At 45.7% G+C, this 26,086-nt stretch overlaps 1 protein-coding gene across 9 annotated transcripts in view; it reads left to right on the top strand.

The window, feature by feature from the left end:
• The window catches only part of ST18 (ST18 C2H2C-type zinc finger transcription factor), a 131,010-nt gene that overhangs the window by 91,453 nt on the left and 13,471 nt on the right, over positions 1-26,086 (top strand). For 8 of the 9 annotated variants that reach the window (XM_049700605.1, XM_049700606.1, XM_049700602.1 and 5 more), the window contains 7 exons: positions 4,614-4,859; positions 12,267-12,382; positions 17,505-17,567; positions 18,315-18,383; positions 22,073-22,135; positions 22,237-22,317; positions 23,225-23,446. In XM_049700605.1, coding sequence (XP_049556562.1) covers positions 4,614-4,859; positions 12,267-12,382; positions 17,505-17,567; positions 18,315-18,383; positions 22,073-22,135; positions 22,237-22,317; positions 23,225-23,446 — 860 coding nt within the window. Of the gene's footprint in view, positions 1-4,613; positions 4,860-12,266; positions 12,383-17,504; positions 17,568-18,314; positions 18,384-22,072; positions 22,136-22,236; positions 22,318-23,224; positions 23,451-26,086 lie in introns of those variants that run through there. The other variant, XM_049700607.1, reaches the window with a different exon arrangement.

The following is a 26,086-nucleotide window of genomic DNA, read 5'->3' as shown; positions in this document are numbered from 1 at the left end:
CCTGCCTGAAGAGTTTATCATTCCCTGGTGTACAGACTGCTGGCCCACCAAGGGTTTTCACTGTGATTCCAAGTGCCAGACAAAGACTTGGGGGAAATGGTTACAAACTCAACTTTAATTTTATACCTTATATCAGCCACTTGATTCTCCTCTGAATTCCATCACTGGATTTATATTGAGTACATTTCACAAGTCTATACTCTTAATAGTTTTAATATTCGATTGCTGTTTAGTAAGAATAAGATGTTTTCAGTTAATTGATTTATTTTACTTTATTTTATTTATTTATTTTATATTTTTGTGGCATGCGGGATCTTAGTTCCTGGACCAGGGATTGAACCCGCACCCCTGAAGTGGAGGCGCAGAGTCTTAACCACTGGACCGCCAGGGAAGTCTCTCATCTGTTTACTGTTAATACCCTGCCTACTTATTTTTTTTTTTTTGAGGATAGGCAAGAGGATTTTTTTAATATTAATTTAATTTTTAATTTAATTTTTATTTTATATTAGAGTATAGTTGATTTACAATGTTGTGTTAGTTTACAGTGTACAGCAAAGTGATTTGGTTGTACATACACATATATCCATTCTTTTTCAGATTCTTTTCCTATATAGGTTATTACAGATTATTGAGTAGAGTGCCCTGTGCTATAAATAGCACGGGATAAATTAGGAGTTTGGGATTAACGTATACACATTACTATATATAAAACAGATAATCAACAAGGACCTTCTGTATAGCACAGAGAACTCTACTCAATACGCTGCCTGCTTTGAAAACATTTCAGAGGACTTTCGGTACCAAAAAGATACTCCCCCAAACTCCTTGAGGCACGAGCAGAAGAGCAGAAGTGGCAAGTTGGAAGCAGAAACCAGGCTGCGGGCCACCTGTCTTTGCATGTCCTCTTAGCCCAGTCACAAAGGCAAGGTGGTGGTGACCTCTCTCGTATTAACAGAAAACCTGCCAAATAAGGAAAACAAGGCTATCTTATCCTATCAATGTCTTGAAAGTTAATGCTTTTCATAATCAGAACATTTAAGGTAAAATTACAATTTTGCTTTTTTTTTACTTCATCACCATCTTTGAATGTAAGATCGTTTTTAATTGTTGAAACAACATAATATCATCATTTGCCCGGAAAATATCAGAGGAAAACAGCCATCGGCCTATCCTCTAACTACAAATGCAAGAATTTCTGTGTTTTCCCATTTGCTCTTCTTCAGAAAATGAATTTCTCCCCGTTTTCCCTAGCTGTACACACAGCCAGCATGCCAGGCTGTCTCCTGCTTTCAGTGACATAAGTCTTTTCCCTGTTGCAACAAACTTCTCATAATTATCATTTGACTGAGTACATAACATGCCATTGTTTTAAATTTATTTATTTTTATTTTTATTTATTTTTGGCTGTGTTGGGTCTTTGTTGCTGCACGCGGACTTTCTCTAGTTGCGGCGAGCGGGGGCTACCCTTCGTTGCGGTGCGCGGGCTTCTCATTGCGGTGGCTTCCCTCGTTGCGGAGCATGGGCTCTAGGCGCGTGGGCTTCAGTAGTTGTGGCGCATGGGCTCAGTAGTTGTGGCTCGCAGGCTCAGTAGTTGTGGCACGTGGGCTCAGTAGTTGTGGCTCGCAGGCTCTAGAGTACAGACTCAGTAGTTGTGGCGCATGGGCTTAGTTGCTCCATGGCATGTGGGATCTTCCCGGACCAGGGCTCGAACCCGTGTCCCCTGCATTGGCAGGCGGATTCTTAACCCCTGTGCTGCCAGGGAAGCCCTTTTTTTAAATTTATTTATTTTGATATTTATTTTGTTTTACTTTTGTAACGTGCCATTGAATAGATGCAGCGCAGTATCGTTTCTCTGTTGGCAGACATCTGAGTCACTTCTTATTTTATAGCACAGATAAGACTTATAATGAAAAATTATCTCAACTTTCAGTTGAATAATAATTTATAATTGTATAATTTATGTATAAATTATATAACTTAAAATAATAATTTATAGTCTGTTTCACTAAAGATGTCTTATATGCACAAAATAAGCTCCTTGAAGTCAGGGACACTGTACGTTTCAGTTTTCTTTTACCCGTAAATATAGTGGCTTGAAAATATTATGTGCTTTCTCAGTCATTTCATGAATAAATACATCTGTCTTATTACAGGTAGCATCTGTAACTCAAAAGTAGCTGAAGTAGATGGTCACTGATGTCGCTCCTAAGTTGGAAAGAGTATGAGTAGTGTTAGACCAGCCTCAAAAAGCTTAAAATTCAAATACTGAAAACAAGGGTATAAAACAGCCCTTTAAGAAACGAGCATATTCGGCGGGCTGGGGGTCCATGTCAGGGTGCAGCCGTTCCCTCCCCCTCCTGCCGCCCCCCCCACCCTGTCCTCGTTGTCCTGCCATTTGGAGTTTCAAGCACAGAGAGATGTGATGTCTGTTGATAATGCTCTGAATAAAATCCGCGCAGTAAATGTGTGAGCCGCCCATCCATGGGCAGAAAGGGGCCCTTCCCTGGTGCTGTGTGTAATTTTGAATGCATCTGTGAGCTCACTTAAAGCCCATCTGTACCCACACGGCTGCCTCCAGCCCAGTCAGGTGCTCAGAGCAGCCGGCTGGGGCACGGGGTGCAGAAAAGCACCTCTTTTAAACATTAGGAATGATTTTTTTTTCCAATCAGCCCATGATTACTCAAGATGTAGGACCATCACAACTCTGAGAATCTCCGATTTTTTAATTTACTCATGGGAAGTTTCTTTTTCCTGTAAAAGCTAAAATATATATTAGTGTTGTCTTGGAATAGTTGGTATTTTTTCAGCAAGCTCGAATCTGCACTATTTATGGGTTTTGCACTATAAAACACTGCAGCCCAGTCACGTGACTCCTTTTTCCTAAGCCATCTGTCACAGAGGTCTGGAATTTTATGTGAATGTTGGTTGTGCAGTCTTAACCCAAGTTTTTTTATTTTTTTATGAAAAATGTCAGCAACTACAATATTTAGCATTTTACTTTACATTGGCCATTAAACTTGATAGCTATAGCTCTGTTTCTTTTCTATAGTTATGTATCAGTTTTGAAGCCAAAAATTGCTTTGATGTACTCCTGGCAGAATACATTGTATCGTGGAGAGAGCACGTAGCACTGATATGGTTAATATCTTGGATTTTTGTAACTAAGGTTTATTAATGCTGGTATAAAAACGTATTTGATATTATACAGATGGCATAAGATGTGGTGGTTACTAAGTTATTATCCCGGATAAGCTGTACTGTGAAATTCAGGGCTTAAAACTATCACAGGAGATTAAACTATTTACTGAAAAGGACAGAAAGATATGACCAAACATCTTAGTACAAATATATTAGAAGCGTATTTACCTCCCACAAATATAATAGAGCATTTCTACCTCATAGACTGAGAGATTGAGAATAGGAACTTTGCAGGTCAAACAAGCAAACGGAAGAGATGCTTTTATTTTTTACCTCAGGTGGCCACTACGGTGGATCACATCTCAGGGGGAACTGCTGGGGAGGGGGTATGGGTGCAGTGCAAATGGGGAGTTAAAATAAACCCCTGGGAAGTAACCGTTAGGGAACTTAGGAGCATATTCAGAGAAGACTTCTGCTTTGCCAGCCAAAGGGAAAAGAGAAGAGCATTGTCCAGAAGCTAATTGTGAATTGATGGATGACAGTGACAGTGCCGCTCAGGTATTCATTTGACCCACTTGCGAGGGTGACGAGCTCGTTCACCCCGCCTTCTGGGAGTTACTGCCCGGTGGTGTTCACGGTTCAGGGCCACGCACGCCATCCTCGGGCACATGAGTTGTGGAAGGTCCAGGGCACATGGGGACTTTGTTGGCACTTGAACCATGAAAAGAAGACGAAGCTTAACCAAAGGTCTCCCGAAGAGAAACACCGTGAGGTAGAGTTCAAGTCTCATACTGAGTATCTGGAGGAGAATCACCTTTATTCTGGAGTTTTCACTGTAGAACTTACCCCCTGCTGCCCGCCCCGTCCTGTCATGTGACACCTGGTACCTCCACTCCAGGCCCCCAGGGGAACTTTGGTTTACACTGCCCGCCTCCCCCAACACGCCCGCCACGAGTTAACCAAGCTTTTCTGGCGCAAGGCACCCAGGGTAAAATGTCACTTTCCTACTAATCTAATATAGTTCTCATATTTCCCAGTAAAAAGTCTCTTCCCGCTGGTTATTTGTGCGTGTTTTTCACGTTAGATTAATATTGTGCCTCTTTGTAAACTCAAGTGTTACTGCTTCAAAGGATGAATTGGGAGTGATAATTCTGCAAACTAGAAAGGAAGGTTTAAAGCTAAACTTGGGGGGAAAAAAGATAAAACAGGTTTAGCCAGTACATTTAGTATTTGGACCATCTTATTTATATTAGGCTTACTTTGTTTAAACCCAGAAACACGAAGCTCACTAATGGGGCTGCTCTGAAAAGTCTGCCTAAGAATTGAACATTAACCAAAGCAAATCGGAAAGCTAGATTTAAAATCAGATATACTTCCATAAAAGCTTGCATTTAAAATGATCCCTTAAGAGCCCACGTGGCTAGGCTACCACTGCAAACTGCTTAAATGTTTTTCTGTTTCCTGTTGTATACCAGGGAGCCGAGATAGAAGTGGATGAAAATGGCACATTGGACTTAAGCATGAAAAAAAACCGAATCCTGGACAAAGCTGCACCCCTAACTTCCACTAACCCTTCTGTTCCAACTGCTTCCTCTTCCCCATTCAAAACCAGCAGCCTGTTGGTCAATGCCGCCTTCTACCAGGCCCTCTGTGATCACGAGGGCTGGAACACGCCTATCAACTATAGCAAAGCTCACGGGAAGACAGAGGAGGAGAAAGAGGTATTGTTTCAATGTGGCCGATAAGCTTGAGACGGAGCGTGATCGAAGGGTGTGGTCAGCTTTTTCCTCCTGGATTAATTCTCACAATCCTGTGTAGATAATACGTAATTCTGTACCTTGTTTTTGATTTTGGTAAAACGTTGGTTTTAAATTTCAGGAGGAATTTATAAATGAATCCAACGTTTCCCATCCCTTGCCTAAAACAATATGTCATCAGAGTGCGTTGTACCCCCGTCACGGCTGAATAGCGTGCGCTGCGTGAGAGGTGACGTCATCTCTCCCTCGGACACGGCAGCCTGTGAGGGGCAGGGTGTCCCTCAACACCAAGCCGCCTGCCTCCGTGTGCTCCGCACCGGATGCCAGAACACGAGAACGAATGGGGGCAAGGACGCATCTCGTCAGATTCCCTTCCATGGTTTCGTGGAGGGATGGTGTTGGCGTCCCTGTGTGCAGAGCCGTGGTCCGGGGACTGATCGTGGACGTGGGATGTCTCAGCCATGGCAACTCCAGAGGTGTGGGCTGGGTTATCCTTGGAGGTGGCTTCCCCCCTGGAAGCCAGACACTGTGGCCGTGCAGCAATTCTCAGCCCACATCTCACAGTTGGAGCAACCTGGCTGGGTCTGATTAGCCTTGACTCGGTGTCATTCAAAAGAGTTCATGGCCACACCCTCCACTGGTTAGGCTCAGTGACATTGCAGATGTGACTGTGACCCCAGCTTTACTGTAGGTGATTCTGTTTGTCAGGGAAGTGGTCTGTACTTGCCAGTTGACATGTTTAAAGAACTGAAATAGACATTTGAAAGTGCGCATTGTGTGAAGCTCAGAGACTTTGGTGGAAGACTCATTCCATTTAGCATGTGCTTTTTATTGAAGTGTAGTTGATTTACAATATCATGTAGGTTTCAGGTAGAGCACAGCGATTCAGTTATACATATGTGTGTGTGTGTGTGTGTGTGTGTGTGTGTGTATTCTTTTTCACACTCTTTTCCCTTATAGGTTATTACATAATACTGAGTATAGTTCCTTGTGTGATTTTAGCATCTACTTTAACATCTCAGGGCAGGAGTCAATGTCAATGGCAGTGATGACAAGGCTGGGCTGTTTCCTGTTCCCCTTCTTTCCTTCCCTCCCTCCCATCCTCCCTCCGCACACTTTCACTGTGATCCCCACGTCCAGGCAGTAAGATCGGTCCTGAGGATGCAGCACCACCTGGCACACGCTTTCTGCACACGCTTCCTGCACGCGCTTCCTGCCCACGCTTCCTGCACGCACTTCCTCCACACGCGTGCTCAGTCTGGTAGGAGGACCAACCTGTAACCAAGCTCACGGACCAGCGAGTAGCTTAGCAGGCACGCAGAGTAGACAGGAGGGCCGGAGGAGCCCCCAGGACCCAAGGCAGGCTCTGCGTCACCACTGGCCACACCATCACGGGGAGGGTGGGGGGGACTGACACAGCAGCAGCTTCAGGTTGGAGTCTGCCATACGGGGTATAGTCATTGTCATTCTGCTTGGCTTTTAAAAATTCACCCAAGGACTTCCCTGGTGATGCAGTGGTTAAGAATCTGCCTGCCAATGCAGGGGACATGGGTTGGAGCCCTGGTCCAGGAAGATCCCACATGCTGCAGAGCAACTAAGCCTGTGTGCCGCAACTACTGAGCCTGTGCTCTAGAGCCCACGAGCCACAACTACTGAGCCTGCGCTCTAGAACCCGCAGTCCACAACTACTGAGCCTGTGTGCCACAACTACTGAAGCCCGTGCGCCTAGAGCCCGTGCTCCGCAACAAGAGAAGCCACTGCAATGAGAAGCCCACACACCGCAACGAAGAGTAACCCCCGCTCACCGCAACTAGAGAAAGCCCACACACAGCAACGAAGACCCAACGCAGCCAAAAATAAAATAAATAAATAAATTTATTAAAAAATATTCACCCAAGTATTTAGGGATGGTCTTAGTTGATCTATCATAACACTGTTTTAGAAGAACTGTTTCTTAAATCATATACATTTGACTCTAATAAATATAAAACTGACCCTGCAACGTGTAAGAAGCTGCTTCGCCTCAGGTGGTGACTGTGAACCGGTGAGTGTGCATCTCTGCCCTCTTCCACGTCCCCGGCTGCTTCAGCTGTGCAAAGTCACAGAAGTTACACCTAACTTACGTCATCACGCAATCCAGAAATCTGCCGGTATTCGCATTAGCGATCGCTCGGCACGCGGGTCTGAGATGGAAGTCAGGAGGCGGGGGGAGTGGGCTGAGAGCAAGTTTGTTGATTCGGTCCAGTCCGTGCACGTCAGCTCCCGAGACGGGGGACGCCCCCGGTCCACGAGACTCCCGATTGCCAACCGGGCCTATTCCACTCCCCACAGGGGGACCTAATGGCAGTTACGAGGCCTGGAGGTAGAGGTCCAGTCAAAGGCACGTGGCACGGAGGACAGTCCCTTCTGGATAAGCATCACGGCGTCCCTGTTCCTGGGCGATCCGGCTGGAAGGGAACCCCCCGTGTTGGGGAGTCTCGGTGCTGCGTGCAGAGGGCTTAGACTTTCTGTCCTCACCCCTGCGAGCCCACTGTACACAGGCCAAGGTCACCATTGACAAGCAGTCTCCTTTCTGTTCACACACAGTCAGGCGTCCAGTCCAGTCCCGACCAGTAACGAAGCATAGTGGGTTCTTGTTCCCTTCAGGGTGTTTGTGTCATTGGACATCGGTTTTAAGTTTGTGCAGTGATGTCTACAGGGTAACCCTCGTATTCCGGGACACTCCTGCTGCTTGGGGGTCTAGTGAGCACCTCAGGGACCTCCTTGTATGTACTTGTCCCTCAGATCACCAGAAAGTTCAGTCTCATGACAAATATTCTCTCTTTACCAAAACATGTGGATTCATCCAGGCGGCTTCATGGATTCAGCTGGAGCACGTTCCTATCTAAGGCTGACGGACCTGTGACAGTGTGCAACGTGCCAGCAAAATCGTGGGGGAGATGATTTGTTCAGATTAGGTTTCTGCTCCTTCCGGAATGGCTCGCCCCCTTCAGGGCTGATAGTGTAGACTCTGCTGCAAATGGCAACCTAAGTATCCTGACGTCTGGAACTGACAAGCTAAGTGGAAATTCAGTGTCACTGAGAGCAGCAAAGAGGACTTTGGAGACATCAACTGAGTTCTTGGAGTCCAAGTGCTTGCACTAGTGTTTTTGTTTTTTGGTTTTTTTGCGGTACGCGGGCCTCTCACTGCTGTGGCCTCTCCCGCTGCGGAGCACAGGCTCCGGACGTGCAGGCTCAGCGGCCATGGCTCACGAGCCCAGCCGCTCCGCGACATGTGGGATCTTCCCGGACCGGGGCACGAACCTATGTCCCCTGCATCGGCAGGCGGACCCTCAACCACTGCGCCACCAGGGAAGCCCTGCACTAGGTTTGAGTTGACAAATATGATTTCAGCCTAACGCCTATTGTCACGGTCTGAACGTGGGTGGTTCATTGCTGGGGCGCTGTCCCCGCGGGGACACACACAAAGGTGCTTCTGAACCCCTGTAACTCCTGGGGCAGCTTCTCACCCTTGTTCTTTGTGCTTTCATCCGTGCCAAGGTAATTTACCAATAGAGAGTATTTTTCACATTTTGTTCTGAATCCCTAAATGAAAAATGTGATACGCGATAGTTATTATTTTGAAAAAGTAGATTGTATTCAATGTCGTCGTTGGGAAGGTAGCAGAGGGAGGCCATGTTGAGTAAGAATAAAGATTAAAGATCTTTATAAACAGCAGCTCATTATCCTAACAGTTCTGAAAGGCAGGATTATTATCAAAGTTTCTAGAGGAGAAAATTGAGGCTTGCCGGGGTAAAGTTGTTGTTCTTTGGTCATAGAGAAAATAAGCAATGGGCCTGGGCTTCCCTAAAATGAAGAAAAGGGAGAGGGAGAAAATGGAGAAAAGGGAAAGAAAAAAGTACACAGGGAAATGGAGACAGCTAGGAAATATTGAGAAAAAGCAGGAAGGAAAGGAGAAAGAGAATAATGAAGCAGTGGTACCTGGCCAGGTGTGTGCTGGAGACCACAGTGGTTTCGGTGCTTCTTAGGATGGCAGGACCAGAGCCCCTGAGCCCGGTTACAGGACGTGACTCCACGTGACCACACAAACCAGGGACGGATGGTCCTGGCTGTCCTTCCCGTGAGCTCCGCAGAGACGCAGCTCGGGGCCCCAGCGGTGCTCTGTGAACGTGGACTGTTCTCACCTCCCCAGCCCTGCACATCCCACACGAGACTCACACCCGTTGCCACGACCAGACACTGGGCGATTATTTCCAATTCATTGTTATCTAGTTCATATGCACAACAGTTGCCTCATTTTGGTGGTAATTTTCAGAAAATATTGTCTGTGTCTCTCAGTGAAATAGCCTGTCCAGATGCCCTCTAAAAACAAAATCCTGAATCTGGAAAAACCTCAAATTATCTCAAAAGGAAAGCGCTGAGAAATAACTGGGCTGTCAGTTGCATTCAACTGTCAGTTCTCCAAAGATTTCAGGGCTTCAAATGTTAAAAGTGCCAGATGCTATTATCTGTTATTCATGTTCCCATTATGTTCTGGTCTTTACTGAAATCTATATAAACTTCTGTCTGTACATTAAAGGAATTTCATTGCACCCATATACTCTCTAAACACACACATATATGTATGCCACATTTTCTCTTTATGTCTCCCCAATATAAATTTATTATTTTCAAAATGATACTTTAAATGTTGAAAAAATTCTGACAAATGATGTTGGCATATTTTTATGGTGTGCTTTTTAGGAGTTTATTCAATATACAATGCTTCTGTAACAAAATTAAGCATTCTTATAGTGACGGTCACCTGTATGTTAATACCTATGCTCTCTGCGAGCTTCTAGAGGTAGAATACTGAGCAAAAAAAAAAAAGGGAAAAAGACAACTATTTCATAATGCAATCACATACCCAAGAGTCCATAGTTTTTAAAAGAAGTTACAAAATATTTAAAAGGTCATATCCAATAAAATTATCCTACTGAAACATCAGCACATACTACTGTGCTAAGTTAAATACCATATCTTCTGCAAGCATTAATTTTGAATGCATTTGAGTCAAATAAGTTACACTTTCATAGTTGATCATTTCTTTCAAAATCCCTTATTCCCTTGTCTTCCATAATGTGCAGATTCAACAAACAACAGCTAATGACCTTTATGTGTTCATCTGTACCTGCCTCCTTAGAGATACTTTGCTCTCGTTCATCGCAAAGAAAATAATAAAATAGCTCTTTTTCACTTTATGCCATTTTTGTGAAAAATTCAGCATCTGAACAGAAAAACAAAAGCTGCTCCACACTGAGACAAAATTGGGTTTATCATTTGTATCGACTTTCAAAGGCCAAGTCGTTTGTAAATTATAGTGGAAAACACCACCGGGCTGAATCCAGGTAGCTCCAAATGAAACGGAAGGTAGTGCTAATGCTTCGCTTTTGGCATTAACGCTGTGAAACGTGAAAAGGATACGCGTAATTCACTTCTTTTCTATAGATTCCACGGAAGCAGCATTAAAATAGCCCTTCTCTTCTACCTTAGTAGACAACTATCATCAAACACCTATTTCTCTTTATTTTTCAGGGGTGTATTATTATCTGCTACTATTTTCAAACATTAATCAATAATATAAAATGGAATACTCAGTATTAAAAATAATATGAAAGAAGAAGCTAGACCAAACCAGGTTTTATTAATTTGGTCTGAAGATAATGTTACTTGAGGTCGTGTAAACGTATTTACCACTGTGTGGTCCTATGTAAAATAATTGATTGAACTGTTATCCAAGTAATTAATGAAAGAGATTGCATTTGCCTTTATGACTGAGATGAAGGCTTAGAGTTTTTCTTTGTTTGGGAAAATCCAGGGATTTTGTTTTTCCACTGATTTTGGGTGTAGACTCAGGATTATTAAAATTGTATTTAGGGCTTCCCTGGTGGCACAGTGGTTGAGAGTCCACCTGCCGATGCAGGGGACACGGGTTCGTGCCCCGGTCCGGGAAGATCCCACATGCCGCGGAGCGGCTGGGCCCGTGAGCCATGGCCGCTGAGCCTGCGCGTCCGGAACCTGTGCTCCGCAACGGGAGAGGCCGCAGCAGTGAGAGGCCCGCGTACTGCAAAAAAAAAAAAAAATTGTATTTGCCCTTGCAATTTCATATTCATTTGATTTAAATGAGATTTATCTTGAATAACTCAAAATTGTTTTCTCACCTTAAATGGATCAGTACTTTTGAGATTTAGGAGACAGTTTTTTTATATTAGTTAATCTGATTTTAATATTAAATCCAGAACGTATTATATTTACTGGATATAAACTTAATGATAAAAGTAAGCTAATTATGTGACTGAATAAAACCATCATTATTTTTCTGTAAGATAATATATCAGATGGTAAATAAATGATTTGAAAGGATCAGTGAGATTTCCTTATGAAATCAGAATCGGTACCAAGCTTAAAATAAGGCCATGAAAATTAGTGATAACCCAACAAGAGATTCCATCCAATGAGTAAAACCATTACAAAATGCCAACTTAGCAAAAGAGGTAGTTTAAGGAAAACAGGAAGTGATGTGAGACGAAAAGCAATTATCCAGAAAAATCAAACTAAATGTTGCGTAGATATTGTGGACTCGGTGATTACATATTTAAACAACAATTTAAATCTTAATTATCTGCTTATCAGAAAGGACATTCTGGGCTTCCCTGGTGGCGCAGTGGTTGAGAGTCCACCTGCCGATGCAGGGGACACGGGTTCATGTCCCTGTCCAGGAAGATCCCACATGCTGCAGAGCGGCTGGGCCCGTGAGCCATGGCCGCTCAGCCTGCGCGTCTGGAGCCTGTGCTCCACAGTGGGAGAGGCCACAACAGTGAGAGGCCCGCGTATTGCCACAAAAAAAAAAAAAGAAAAGAAAAGACATTCTCCTAGCCTAAATTTACTTCTTCCTTCTCTGTTTGAAAATATGTGTGATTCATTTTTTGCAGTGTTTCTTTTGTTTTACCAATGACTGCTGTGTGCATAAAGAACTCTTCCTATGTTCTCTACGAAATGTTTGCTATACTGTAAAACTTAAAATATATTAAAATATTAACTTATTTACATAGCTCAAGAAATACCTCTGTAGTTATATTTGCCAAAATGCAAACTTTCTAAAGGTGTGCCCGTGAGTTACAATTTCTCATTCTTCACCGAGCACAAATGTCCATAGCAGTCCAGATCTACCCTTATACTCATTATCTTATTTATTTTGTGTACAAATCCGATGAGGGATGTCATCTAAGTCTTTAAGCCAAAACTCAAATTTGACCCCAATGATTTCAAATACAGTTGTCTTTCCAGGGTTTCCTAATGCCTTGTGTGCTTCTGTATTATTTTTGTTTTCAGAAAGACCCAGTGAGCTCTCTAGAAACTTTAGAGGAAAAGAAGTTCCCTGGAGAGGCCTCCATACCAAGCCCTAAACCCAAGCTCCACGCAAGAGATCTCAAGAAAGAACTAATCACGTAAGTCATCTGGAGTGGCTTACTCTGTGGTTCTAGAACGGAGACTCCAATTCCAAACCTTGAGTAACAGATAACGCCTTGGCTTGTGGAGCTGACTTTGCAGATGTTTCAGGGCAATTTCAACCAGCTGGTAGTTAAATGTTCTGTATATACCTAGACCTGTGCTCAGAACTAAGAGGATTATGAAAAAAATGTACCTGACATGATCTCATGCTAAGAGAATTAAAAGTCTAATCGACTGAAAAAAAAACCATGTAAAACAATTAGAAATGTTTATGTTCTGATCAGCAGATCTTAATCTAACACCCACTGACCTCAGAGGATCCAAGTCAGGGCTTCAGGGAGCCTACAGACTCACAAAACTTAACTGCAGAGTGTTATTGGGAAGGGGGTTCATGGTTTTCGTCACATTCTCAAGGGCTTCCATGACTCAGAAGTTGAAAGGACAGGGCAGGAAGTACTAGTCGAGCTGCAGTGGGTTCTGAGACAGGCCCGGCCGTCCGGAGCAGAAGGGCCCAAGCTGAGCCCCAGGACCAGGTGACCTGGAGAGAGAGAGAGAGAGAGAGAGAGAGAGCAGGGCGAGGGCCCTGAGAAGATGGCCAGGTTTCCCGTGAACAAGCCACAGGGTGTTTGGGCAGAAAAGTGCACTAGGGCTGGGGTATCTTAGGAAGAGCAGTGTGCAGAATTCTTCAGGGGCCGGGTGTGCGTGGGGACCGTCTGGCGTCAGGAAGATCACCTGAAATGTTGGCTAGAGATGCAGACGTGAGATCGTGAGCTGTGGCCTGGGAGATGGGGCCTCCAGGGAAGATGTATAAGAGGAAGAGGACAGAGTGCCCGGCCCAGAATCCGAGGGCACGCATCCTGCTGGGACCTGACAGGGAAAAAGAAGCCCACGAAGAACAAAGACCTGGGGCCAAGGGGGAGGCAAGTGATGGTCATGGGAGCTGAGAGCTCAGAAGACTCCCACCTGGGCCTTGGATGGTTTCAGATGCCACAGCAAGTTGAAAGAGGTTAAAGCAGAGAAGGCAGGGCAAACCCCAGGAGAGCGGGCCTTGGGAATAAGCGAGGCCAGCCAACGGGGGGACGCGCGGCGGGAGCGGGGGGCAGGGGCAGAGCTGGGGTGCGAGGGACGTGCCGCCAAATGACGCAGGGACGTTAACTAGGACTGTGGCCTGAGCCCAGCGCGCACACCCTTATTCCTTTTTCACCCCGAAGATCTCTGGCCGGGGGCCGTTGGAGGTCAGAGTGCGGCGCACACGGCTCGCTTACGGGTGTGAGTTCGCCCGGGCCATCGCCAGGACACAGGCCGTCCTGACCGCCTTCTCGTCTTCCGGTCACCACCGTGCGGGGGACATGGAGACATCAAGGTGGACGTTGAGGGAGGGAGAGAGGGCACAGGGAGGGGAGGGGCTTTCAGGCAAAGGCAAGGCGGGAACCGTGGCCTTGGGACATTTATATCCTCAGCAGATAGTGTAGTCCCGGGGGGGTGGTTGCCGGGAGTGAGTGAGTGACATGCAAGAAAATCTTTTCCACAGGAAAGTGGTTAAACGTTCATGTATATTCTCACCCAATACAGTTAAAGCTGCCAGCTAATGAGAGTTTCTAGCAAAGAGGGACCCTTGCACTTAGGCACTGGCATCTGTACCCTCTCTTCTGAATCCCCCAGCAGAAAAGTACGTTTACGTTTTTCTAATACAATAGATTAAGCACCCTGTCCTGAGTAGAATGCACTGCCCACCGACCTCTGCGGGGCCGTCCTCCCCTCCCTCAGCTCTTCCCCCACGTGTCACCCATCCGAGAGGCCTTCCCGGCTGCTGTAGTCCCCCCTTCCCAGCCCCACTGCTCCCGCCCCCTTTCCCAGGAGGGCAGGTTGTTCCAGCCACTGAGGTTGCTTCTTCCACATCCCCGCGCGGGCCCCTGGTACCACTGCACTGCCGCTCATTTCCCCGGTGACAGGGACACACCTCAGACGCTGCACAGGCCCTGCACACACAAGCTGTCGATCGGAAGACCCCAGTCCAGCATCAGTCTGTCCTGTCCACACTCAAGTGATTTTTTTTTTAACATCTTTACTGGAGTGTAATTGCTTTACAATGGTGCGTTAGTTTCTGCTGTGTAACAAAATGAATCAGCTATATGTATACATATATCCCCGTATCCCTTCCCTCTTGCGTCTTCCTCCCACCCTCCCTATCCCACCCCTCTAGGTGGTCACAAAGCACCGAGCTGATCTCCCTGTGCTATGTGGCTGTTTCCCACTAGCTATCTATTTTACGTTTGGTAGTGTATATATGTCCGTGTCACTCTCTCACTTCGTCCCAGCTTACCCTTCCCCCTCCCTGTGTCCTCAAGTCCATTCTCTACGTCTGCGTCTTTATTCCTGTCCTGCCCCTAGGTTCTTCATGACCTTTTTTTTTTTAGATTCCATATATGTGTTAGCATATGGTATTTGTTTTTCTCTTTATGACTTACTTCGCTCTGTCTGACAGCTGCTAGGTCCATCCACCTCACTACAGATAACTCAATTTCATTTCTTTTTATGGTCGAGTGATTTTTAAATAATTGGTTTTGCTGCATTCCTTCAGGATTTCGTGGGCAGACATTGCTGCCTCGAGCATGATGTTCTCTTAGGAGGTTTACATTTCCTGATGATGTAGGGCCCACGTACCAGAGCTGCACGTCACCAAGCACAGTGCCCTCCGCGAGGTGCCCTGGCGCAGCCGTGTCAAGGCTGCCGTGGGCCTGCGAGTCGAGTTCCTAAAATCTTTGGATGCGTTTTGTGTCTGCATATGATCTCAGATATCTTCCAAAAGGGCTAATGTTTATCCTTTGAAGGTAGATTTTGGAAATTTCCAGTCGTTCCAAGCTAAATGAAATGTAAAGAACTGGTAATTAACCTGCATCACCATTTTAGACAGAAAAATAAAGTGGGATAATTTTGTAATGGGCACTTCTCATGGGTGCAAAGAGAAAGGGCTCCAAAAAGATGGTGAACAATTTTTGGAATATAATCATGAATTCCTAGGAAATTGACTCTCTAGGGGCCTCGTGGTTTTCCGCTCCTTTCGGAACAGGGGAGCGCTTGGGTGGGTACCACGTACTTCTACACACCTGTGTCACACACTGGTTCTGTAAATGTCTCACTGCTTTACAGTTTCACCCTGTCCTTATTATGCTTTGTTTTATGTTTCTAAGAGATAAATGCACCTTAATTGCTTACCAGAAACTGTTCCGCTAAAATAGGACTTTTTGATGTCATTGATCAACATGAATTTGCTTAGAGTTTGAGCACGACTTACTGAGGGAACTAGCTAGTTTCCTTTCTGTAAGTTGTGATACTCTCATTTGCAAATCTTCCCAGAATACATCACCCAACTGGGATCTGCACATGTTATTGTACAAGATTTCTCATTGAAGATCTGTAAATTAAACCAGCCGTCAGGATCCAAAACAGGACCTTTTCCCACCACCTCGCCCCCTTCAATCTTGGCTTTATTCCTTGACCTCTTTATACCACAAAGCTGAAACAAAATAGCCACTATTTAAGTGCACACTTTATCATTATACTTCCTAGGTAATTTATAACTGTCTGGTTTAAAAAATCATTGGCATTTTGCCTCTCCTGGCAGTGTTAATAGGCATAATTTAAAAATAGAAATAAAATTTAAAGTAAAATAAAATAAATGCAAAGCTATTTTGGCACACCAGGTGGCGATGTATTTCCAAAGTAGGAATTCGCAGGGCACTGTGACCCATCTCTCGCGCTCTGAATATTCCAGCTGTGTAATTATCAGAAAAGATTTTTTCTCTGTTTAGCGGGTGAGTGGCACTTGCAAGATAACTCAGCTCAGATGTTAGTCGTTGTTCTTTTTTTTCTTTACTTGTTTACATATATTTGTAGCTTCCGCATTTTCCTTTCTGATGTTGCATGGCTGGTTCAGCTCGGATCAAGCTCCAGAAATCAAGCATCTCTCTGAGAGATGAAGACGTTCTAACTCTTACGGTTTCTTTAGAGTACCTGAGAATGATTGGAAAGTAGCTCACAGGGAAAAGAAATACTGAGAAGGTGACGTTTCAGAAATCTTGGATGTCGTCAATCTATCCCCAAATGCCCCTTTAAAGAGGCAGAGTCTGCGTTCCACACGTGGGTGAGCCTTCACGTTAGGCAGGGTGCCGAAAACATCAGAAAGCATGAGTGACGTAGCTGATGTCCCTGATTATTGACACAAAGACCACCGAGTGGGCTGGGGTCAATCTGCTTACCTCACACCAGCAACTTTCAAGCAGCGTCAGAGGGAAATAAAGGGCTCCGAAACCAAGGAATCTGTTAACTCTGGCAGCAAAACTGCTCAGGATAACTATCCACTTGCATTATTTTTAAAACACACGTAAGATGCGCAGAACGTGACCAGCTTCTGAGACAAATGAAGTGCCCGGGACAGACTCCGGTCCTGGGCAGGCAGCCTGCAGAGCCTACCGCTTAGGTGGTTAATTCCTCATTGTCTTCGCTGGGTTCAAAACTTCGGATGAAACTGATCACAAGCTTTATTAACTAAACTTCGTAACTATTTCTGTACTATCGGCAACTGTCCCATCTAAAATGTCAGTTTACATTTTAGCCATATGTAGTATTTTCAAAGATCTTCTTTTTCAGGTGTTTTCTAACATGCTTATGAAGTTACTATGTTATCTTTTTCTTTAAAAAAAGTCACAAAAATTTCTTTCTGAAATCTGTGATATAATTGGTACCTAAGAGCTGCTATCACGGTGAAGCATGGGTTTTTTATATTTATGTTTTATAACTCATATTTTCAAAGAAATAGAACACCACTGACCGTTGATTGACTCACATCCATTACCAGGACACGTATTTTAGCATCACTGTCCTCCATCGTCTGAATCAGAGAGCTGATGTGATCCTGGAAACTAGTAACTCAGGATCATGGCAGTTCCCTCTTGTCTCGTCTGCTGGTCCTTATATAATCTATATCTTTAGTTCATTAGCTTCTTCACGTCCCATATGTGTTAACTGGTCTTGAAAAGAGAAGCTACCTCATACCCAGTCAGAGCAAGTGCATCCGTGAAGGCACCTGACCCTGATTCTATGTTTTTATTGACCCAGCTGTCCAACGCCAGGATGCGACGGGAGCGGGCACGTCACAGGCAACTATGCATCTCATCGCAGGTAGCTCCCCGCCCTCTCACTTAGGCGTTCCACATCTGTCCTCCGTAAGGACTCACCCTCACCCTCTCTAGAAAGATATTATCTCGATCGGGAGTTGGAGACTGAGTTAGTTGGGTTAGTTGGGTTCGTTTCGTTTTTCAGAAATAAAGCTAAGTCTTCAGTCTTTGTACTGATATTGTAAAGAAAGTGTACTTCCCTGGTCAGTAACGGTCTTCTGATCCTATGATCCAGGCTACAGCCCAGAAGTTAGAGTTCATGTCAGGCTCGGGTCTTGTCTAGCTTTAGGACTCAAGTGAAACCCAGGGAGGACAGCAGTGACCTGAACTGACCTTTTACGCTGTGGGAGGCTTCAGTAAAGGGTTGGAGGGACCGTAGTGCAGAGGCTGTGCTCGGCCCTTCCTCCCACCTGTGTCACCCATGTGATTCGCTGTCCCTCTGGGCAGGGCCTTAACTTCTGAGCACCATCCCTCGGGATGCAGAGGGAGGGTTCTCTGGGTCAGTCATCACTGGAGCCGGGAGTCTCGCTGGGCTAAAGCCCCTGGTTTGGTAAATAGCAAACCAGAGTCTGTGACAAGTAGTCAAGGTGCCCAAAGCCCGGACTCACTAGAGCAGCAAAGCCGGGTTCAGACTTTGTCCCAAACCCTGTCGGTGGATTGAACATGTGTTCACCAGCTCAGGCTGCCCCCAAGTCAGGCCTGTGTGTGTCAGCGCGTGTATCTCTGTTTTTGCTTTCTCCTCCCTCTTCAGTGTTTCTGGATGTCCTTTGGCAGATAAGACTCTGAAATCCCTCATGGCGGCCAACTCTCAGGAACTCAAGTAAGTGTCCGGCCAGGGTGACCCTAACCAGGGGCAGTCGGCACCTAAGTAAATTACGACCACGAGCTCTCTCACCAAAAGCTCAAACAGCTAAAACCAAATCGCTGGAATTTAGTTTAGTTAATTAGCTGGACTTGGAGGGTCTGTATTTTACAATGTTTTTAAAAGCAATGATGTTGGCCTTCCCTGGTGGCGCAGCGGTTGGGAGTCCCCCTGCCGATGCAGGGAACACGGGTTCTTGCCCCGGTCCCGGAGGATCCCACGTGCCGTGGAGCGGCTGGGCCCGTGAGCCATGGCCGCTGAGCCTGTGCGTCCCGAGCCTGTGCTCCGCAACGGGAGGGGCCACAACAGTGAGAGGCCCGCGTACAGAAAAAAAAAAAAAAAAAAATGTTAAAAGCAATGATGTTGAACACTTACGACACCTTTTCTCTGTTACCTTCAGAACGTGTATACTAATCAGACCTAGGAGCGTACAGCCAGCATTTTCATCGTCTGACTTTAGGAAAACTGCACAGTACTTTACCTTGTGGGCATTTTGAATCATACGACAGCCTTTCACTTTTGGGGGCGACATACAATTCTGGCTCACTCTCACCTTGCCTACAGGATCTCGAAGTCACACGTATACTAACTTTCGCTGATTGATTTGACTTTTCCTACTATTATCTTCTTTTATCCCAAACTTCTCACTTGTTATTTTCATGTGTTGTTATAATACTCGCAGACTAATAAGAAGTTATAATCCACTATTTACCCTTTAAAAATATAAGGCATACATTTAGAAAAGATGAAGAATAACATTAATCAAAATTAGAAAAATGCATTTGCACATAATATTTTAGGAAAAATCAGTGTTACTAAGTCTAGTGATAAAATAATATTTGTGTAAATAGTAGAATTAACACTTGGTGTCTAAATTACAGGTAAAATTTCAGAGAATATATCTTCTTAATATTTTGCTAGTATTTCCGTTTTTTAACTTGTTTAAAATTTATCTAAAAATTATCTGGAAAAAGTTTATGAAACAAGATGTGATATTAAACAGGTATAAAAATTCAGAATTTTAGTACCATGAATAGTAAAGACAACTCTAAAATATACAAAGTGAGTGTACAATTGATTGTGTCAGTGTAGGTTCTAGGAATCATTTTATTGGCTACCATTTTTCTAGATTGAAATGGCAGGACGTGAAGTGGAGACTTATTAGCAGATTGAAAGGAGAGAAGGGCTAGGCATACGCACTCAGTCTTACTCAGTTGCTCTGAACTTCTATATTGCCGTATCTTAAAAATAGCTATCAATTCTCCTAAGTATTTTCTCTAAACATTATTTCTAGAAGAAAATGTTGATAATACATTGAAAACATGTAGATTGAGTTGTTCTATAACAATGTTCAGTACTTACCTGCTTTATACAGTCACCTAATAAGTAACATCTTTGTGGTTTTTTCTGTACAGAAAGAAAAGGGGACATTTCATTGACCTCTTGTTTGGATATTCAGGGAGAATTTCAAAACAAGGTTTTTTTGGCATAGACTTTTCCAGAATTGCAATGTGCTAGTAAACCACTATTTTACTAAAAATATTAATAGCATCTGAGCCTTTCTTACAGTATAGAATATGTATTAAATCTCTAAATGTTTGATTAGAGAATCATTGCAGGGTTCTCTGGTTAGCTCGAGGAGACATATGCAGATTGCATATTTCCTTCGAGAAAAGCATTCACTCCCTATGTTCCGCCTCAAGATTGAATATAGAAGAATTTCTGTGAAAGTTCAGTGGGTTAGAGTTTAAGAAAAGGAATAATGTTCACATTCTTCTTTGGATTATTATCTTTCTCAAACTCTTGTTTGAGTAGAAATCTGAACCCAGGTGGGCATACAAGTGAAATAATAACAATGACCTTGTCTACAAGAACTTTCGGGAAAGCAAACATTTTACGACAGCCTCTGCGTTTTATTTTTTAATAAATTTATTTATTTGTTTTATTTATACTTTTTTACTTTTGGCTGTGTTAGGTCTTTGTTGCTGCGTGTGAGCTTTCTCTAGTTGCGTCGAGCGGGGGCTACTCTTCGTTGCGGTGCGTGGGCTTCTCATTGCGGTGGCCTCTCATTGCAGAGCACGGGCTCTAGGCGCGCAGCCTTCAGTAGTTGTGGCGTGCGGGCTTAGTAGTTGTGGCTTATGGGCTCTAGAGTGCAGACTCAGTAGTTGTGGCTCGCCGCCTCAGTAGTTGTGGCTCGCCGCCTCAGTAGTTGTGGCTCACGGGCTCTAGAGCGCAGGCTCAGTAGTTGTGGCACACGGGCTTAGTTGCCCCACGGCATGTGGGATTCTCCCAGACCAGGGATCGAACCCGTGTCCCCTGCATTGGCAGGCAGACTCTTAACCACTGTGCCACCAGGGAAGCCCACCTCTACATTTGTGTTAGTATCTGGCATTTTTTAAGGCAACAAAAGAGTGAGAATCTCTGTATATTTTTGCATTCAAGTGTATTTTAAACCCTGTTCCTAATTAGCATTCTAGGTAAAATTGGAATCTCCTTCCACCTTCACTCCCCTGACTCTGAATTTAACGGTTGACTGTCAGCCAGAGTTATTGGTAGAGTTTCCACAAGACTTCTTCAGGTGGACCCTGAGGCAGAACAGATCAGGTGCAAATGTCCTAGGTTCTTTGGCAGGTGCATTAATCCACCAGGTGTCGGTTGTCCCATCCACCACTGCTGTCCATCTGAATGTAAGGGATTATCATGGTGTTGGAGCAAATCAAAGGAAATAAATTACACACAGAAACAATTTGGAAACTCTTTTTTCTTAAGCAAAAGATAAGAACTTTGCATGATGTAGACAGAAGCCCAGCAGTAAGTTGTGGGTTGAATTTCAGATTCCTTCCAAAATAAGGTTTAACAACAGGGACCTATTGTGTAGCACAGGGAACTATACTCGAGACTTGTAATAACCCATAAGGGAAAAGAATCGGAAAAATTTTATGTATATATATATATATATAACTGAATCACTCTGCTATACACCTGAAACTAACACAACACTGGAAATCAACTACACTTCAATTAAAAATATAAGGCTTAAAAAGAAAGAAAAAAAGAATGGAGGGTAACAATGAATACGGTGTCTTCCAAGCATTGGACAGTAGTTAACACATCTTAATACTTCCTTTAAAAATGGATTCTTAGGGCTTCTGTGGTGGCGCAGTGGTTAAGAATCCGCCTGCCAATGCAGGGGACACGGGTTCGAGCCCTGGTCCAGGAAGATCCTACATGCCGCGGAGCAACTAAGCCCATGTGCCACAACTACTGAGCCTGCCCACTAGAGCCTGCGAGCCACAACTACTGAGCCCACGTGCCGCAGCTACTGAAGCCCATGCACCTAGAGCCCGTGCTCCGCAACAAGAGAAGCCACTGCAATGAGAAGCCCGCGCACCGCAACAAAGAGTAGACCCCGCTCGCCACAACTAGAGAAAGCCCACGCACAGCAACAAAGACCCAACACAGTCAAAAATAAATAAATTAAAAATAAATTTATTTTTTTAAAAAAGGATTCTTAGCCAAAAACCAGTTCTGTACAAGCAAAGAGTCCCACAAATCAGCTCATTCTGTTTGACTGCTTGTCTCTGTGTGATTTGTTGTGACCCCCTACCACTCCTACGCGGCCCCAGCTCCGCTCTCGTGTCTTCCAGGTGTCCCACTCCAGGCTGTGACGGTTCGGGGCACGTGACTGGAAACTATGCCTCCCACCGAAGGTAAGACTGACCCCATGCCCGAGATGGAAGTCAGGGCGGTGGCAGCCGCGCCCGTGAGATCACATGCTTCTGTTTTGTTCTTTGTTGGGTCCGTATTTCAGCCTGTCCGGCTGCCCTCGTGCCAGGAAAGGTGGTGTCAAGGTGACCCCTACGAAGGAAGAAAAAGAAGACCCTGAACTCAAGTAAGTGTGACAGCTGAGGCGGCGGCATCAGGGCAGAGGCCACTTGTGGGACAAACGGGGGGACTTCGGTTGGGAGGCAACTGCGTGTCTTGTTCAGCATGAGGCCCTGGGAGCAGCATGGGAGCTCGGAGGCTGCAGAACACCTCTCCCTCCCCAGTGGTGCTCACACGGGTCTCCGATGGTGCAAAGGAAAGCAGGACTTGGTCCTTGCCCAGCGGTTTTAAAGGAAAGCAGCCTCGTGGACATGCCCTAGTGTGACACACATGGCTGCGGCCTCCCCTGAAACTTAAGGCGCAATTTTATCTAAAGCGAACTCCCTCCTCTGAGAAACATGCTTCAGGTCTTGGGTGACAGATGCAGATACAGGTGCAGAAATGTACAGAGGCTTGCTCGACAACGTGCAATATTTAGACATTTGGAAATCAGAACTCCCGTTCTCTGAGCCAGGGACTCTGTGATGAGGGAGAGCCAGTTGACACGTTAGACCCTTGGTCTTTGTTTGGAGGCAACGTAACCCGTAACCAAGGGCTTCCCTGGCTGTTTCTGGAGCTGAGAAGTGTGGCCACACACTTGACTCCACTCCTTCTAAACTGGTGGCAAGTCCCCTGAGCTCTAGAAGTCATTCTCCGCCCCTCTGAAGTGGGGTAACAGCGTCTCTGCCCACCAGGTGAGCAGTGAGGCTCACGTGAGATAATGCATGACGGTTGCTTAGCTGGGAGCCTGAGGGCCATCCCTGCTGCCAGCACTGCTGTCTCCCTGGTTGGAAGACATCTGGTCGACGCTGTCGTTTCCCCACTTGCCCCTGTGTGGTCTGCTCTCACCACCACTTCCTCGTTCGCTCGCCTCAGTCCTTCACCTGGCTTATCTCGTCTCTCCCAGCTGCTAACGACTGTCTGTGTCTCCCCAGATGCCCTGTGATCGGGTGTGACGGCCAAGGTCACATATCAGGTAAATACACATCCCACCGCACGGCTTCTGGCTGTCCCCTGGCCGCCAAGAGACAGAAGGAGAACCCTCTCAATGGGGCCCCCCTCTCCTGGAAGCTGAACAAACAGGAACTTCCCCACTGCCCGCTGCCCGGCTGCAATGGGCTGGGCCACGTGAACAACGTGTTTGTCACCCACAGGAGGTAAGCTTTGCTTCTTTTTTTTTTTTTTGCGGTACGCAGGCCTCTCACTGTTGTGGCCTCTCCCGTTGCGGAGCACAGGCTCCGGACGCGCAGGCTCAGCGGCCATGGCTCACGGGCCCAGCCGCTCCGCGGCATGTGGGATCTTCCTGGACCGGGGCACGAACCCGTGTCCCCTGCATCGGCAGGCGGACTCTCAACCACTGCGCCACCAGGGAAGCCCCGCTTTGCTTCTTAATGTGTGGTCGCTGTGATTGTCTGTCACCTGGATTGTCCGGGGCAGGGGAGCGACCCCCTCAAGGTCATTAATCGTAGCATCTTAGATGTCCAAGTAATGAGTCTTGCCAGTTAGATATTGGACCAGTTTGAAGGATGGAAAATGTTATTTTCTCTATTTCTGAAATTCACTGCACGATTTTCCACCACTTGTGAAACCGTGCTTGTGGTTTTTTTATTCTAAAATAGTGCTTGTGCTGCTTTTTTTAATGGTTCTGTCAGTGGTTCACTTCAGTCCTAAGTGGCGATAGCTCCTCGCTTCTGTCGTGTGATCGTGAACGTTCACTTTACGTGTTTATGTCATGCCCTTCTGCTCGCCACCTGGCTCCATTTCAGACCAAATGGTAGTTATGTTGCAGCTGGGAAGCTGTGAGTCATCCCCAGCGGCCAGAAAGAAAAGGACACAGCGATTACTAAGTACACGGAGGACAAGAGAGATTTAGAAAACTCTTTTAGCTTCACAAGGACTCAGCTCCTTCATCATCGAGCGGCACGTATGTCAGCCAGGCTCTTTGTCAGGAGCACTGATCTTAAACCAGGCTTTTGTCCACCTTCTCCATCAAGGAGAGGAGCTAGCGGAATTCCCTGGGGGTCCAGTGCTTAGGACTCCACGCTTTCACTGCCAAGGGTGCAGTTTCGATCCCTGGTCAGGGAGCTAAGATCCCACAGGCCAAGCGGCACGGCCAAAATACAAACTAAGGAGCGGGGCTAGAAGGTTCACTGCACACATCTCTGGTCGTGGGGCTGTGGCGCACGATACAGATTTAGGATCTCACAAAGCTTCGCGAGTCCTGAAGCTCTGCTTATGGGCAGGATGCCAGCAGAGCAAAGCTGGTTCCGGTTTCGAGGTGCACACCGACGGTGTCAGGAGATGAAGTTTTCCAAGAGCTACACCTGCTTATGGAGGAAACCTGATCTCTTTAGGTGGTTTATTTTTTGATGGTTCTCAGATGCCTGATCAGGTTCACAACAGTGCACGTTGTTTTCTTCTGGGTCTGTACCATCGTTTCCCGTCCAGGAAGGACAGTCACACATCAAGTGAGCCTCGTAGCTGCACAGCAGCTGTGCTTTCTCACCATGGACCCTGTCATATCCATGTCGACATCGATAATGAAATATTAATGCTGGATTGTGGCGAGTGCATCCCTCAGTTAGAACAAAGATTTCTCTTGAAAAATCCTGGAGTGGTTTTACATGATGACGCCAGGCCTGGTGAGGATGTAGAGCTGCAGGGACCCTCAGAGCTGTAAGTGGAAGAGGAATTGGTAGAACCATGTCAGGAAGCTGATGCCTCAGATGTAAGGGAGCTGGTGAGGGTGCCCTGCTGTCCAGCCGCCAGGCGTCCAGGCTCAGTCCCAGAGGCTCTCCTGCACCCGGAGATGGAGACGGACGTGTGCCAGGAGGTCGGCTTCCCGGCACCAGGCTGGGGACCGCCTGCCCGCCACCTTGGCCCCTGCAGCGCAGGGCACAGGAGTGGCTCCACCTGCAGGGCCTCGGATCCGTGTGGATGCGAAGGCACCGCGGGCGGACTTGGAGCAGGTGTTGAGTGGGACAGAGCACTGAGGGATACGTGTGGTGGGATTCTGTCCCACAGAGTGAAAAAACGTGTAGCAAAATCACGTTTTAAAAAACTAGGTAATCTTTCATCTGCAGTTGGAGTTACTGGCTGTCTCTGCGGGACAGGGGACAGCTGTTGCTACGGGGCAGGTGAACCTTCAAAGAGCGTTCTGTGTTTGAAGGTAAATTCAAGGTATGCCCCTCAAGGGTATTCTTTCAACTGCAAGTACACGTTGTATGTGTCTGTGTACATACTATTTATTTCATAATAAGAAAAGGAAATTATGAGTTCAAAAATATGGGCTGCAGTATTAATGCAGAGATACTATGTTCTAGGAGAAGAAAAACAGTTAAGAATTTAGACAAATGAATAATTCAGATTTCACTGTTTTTCACTCTTGCTACTCAAAGGATTTAAGAGCCCAAATGTAACCTGGGGTTTTCTCTTCGGGGTGGAATGCTTTTCTTTACTATGTGTAGGATTTAAACAAATAAGATAATAAAATACCTAGCTTATTGCCTGGTACATAGGAGGTGTTCAGCACAGACTATTTCCTTTCCCTTTTGTACAATTATATTAATATATGTGTAACTATGCAATAATTCATTAAAGTAGGAATGACACGCTGGAATCACACGTACTGACCTACGATACACCTTTATCTGTCCTGTTCTCGACCCTGACGTCCTGACTTGTTCTGTTCTCTTTCCCGTCACTGCCAAGGGCCAACTGCTATTCCAGGCTGCTCTGTCCCAGCAGACAGCCTGTTCTAAGTTCCTTACGTGCCTTATCCCTTTAAACCCTTACAA

Source organism: Orcinus orca, chromosome 17, assembly GCF_937001465.1.
Source record: "Orcinus orca chromosome 17, mOrcOrc1.1, whole genome shotgun sequence".
NCBI classification, from domain to species: domain Eukaryota; kingdom Metazoa; phylum Chordata; class Mammalia; order Artiodactyla; family Delphinidae; genus Orcinus; species Orcinus orca.
The sequence above is the reverse complement of the archived record's forward strand: the minus strand, read 5'-3'. Positions and strand labels throughout refer to the sequence as shown.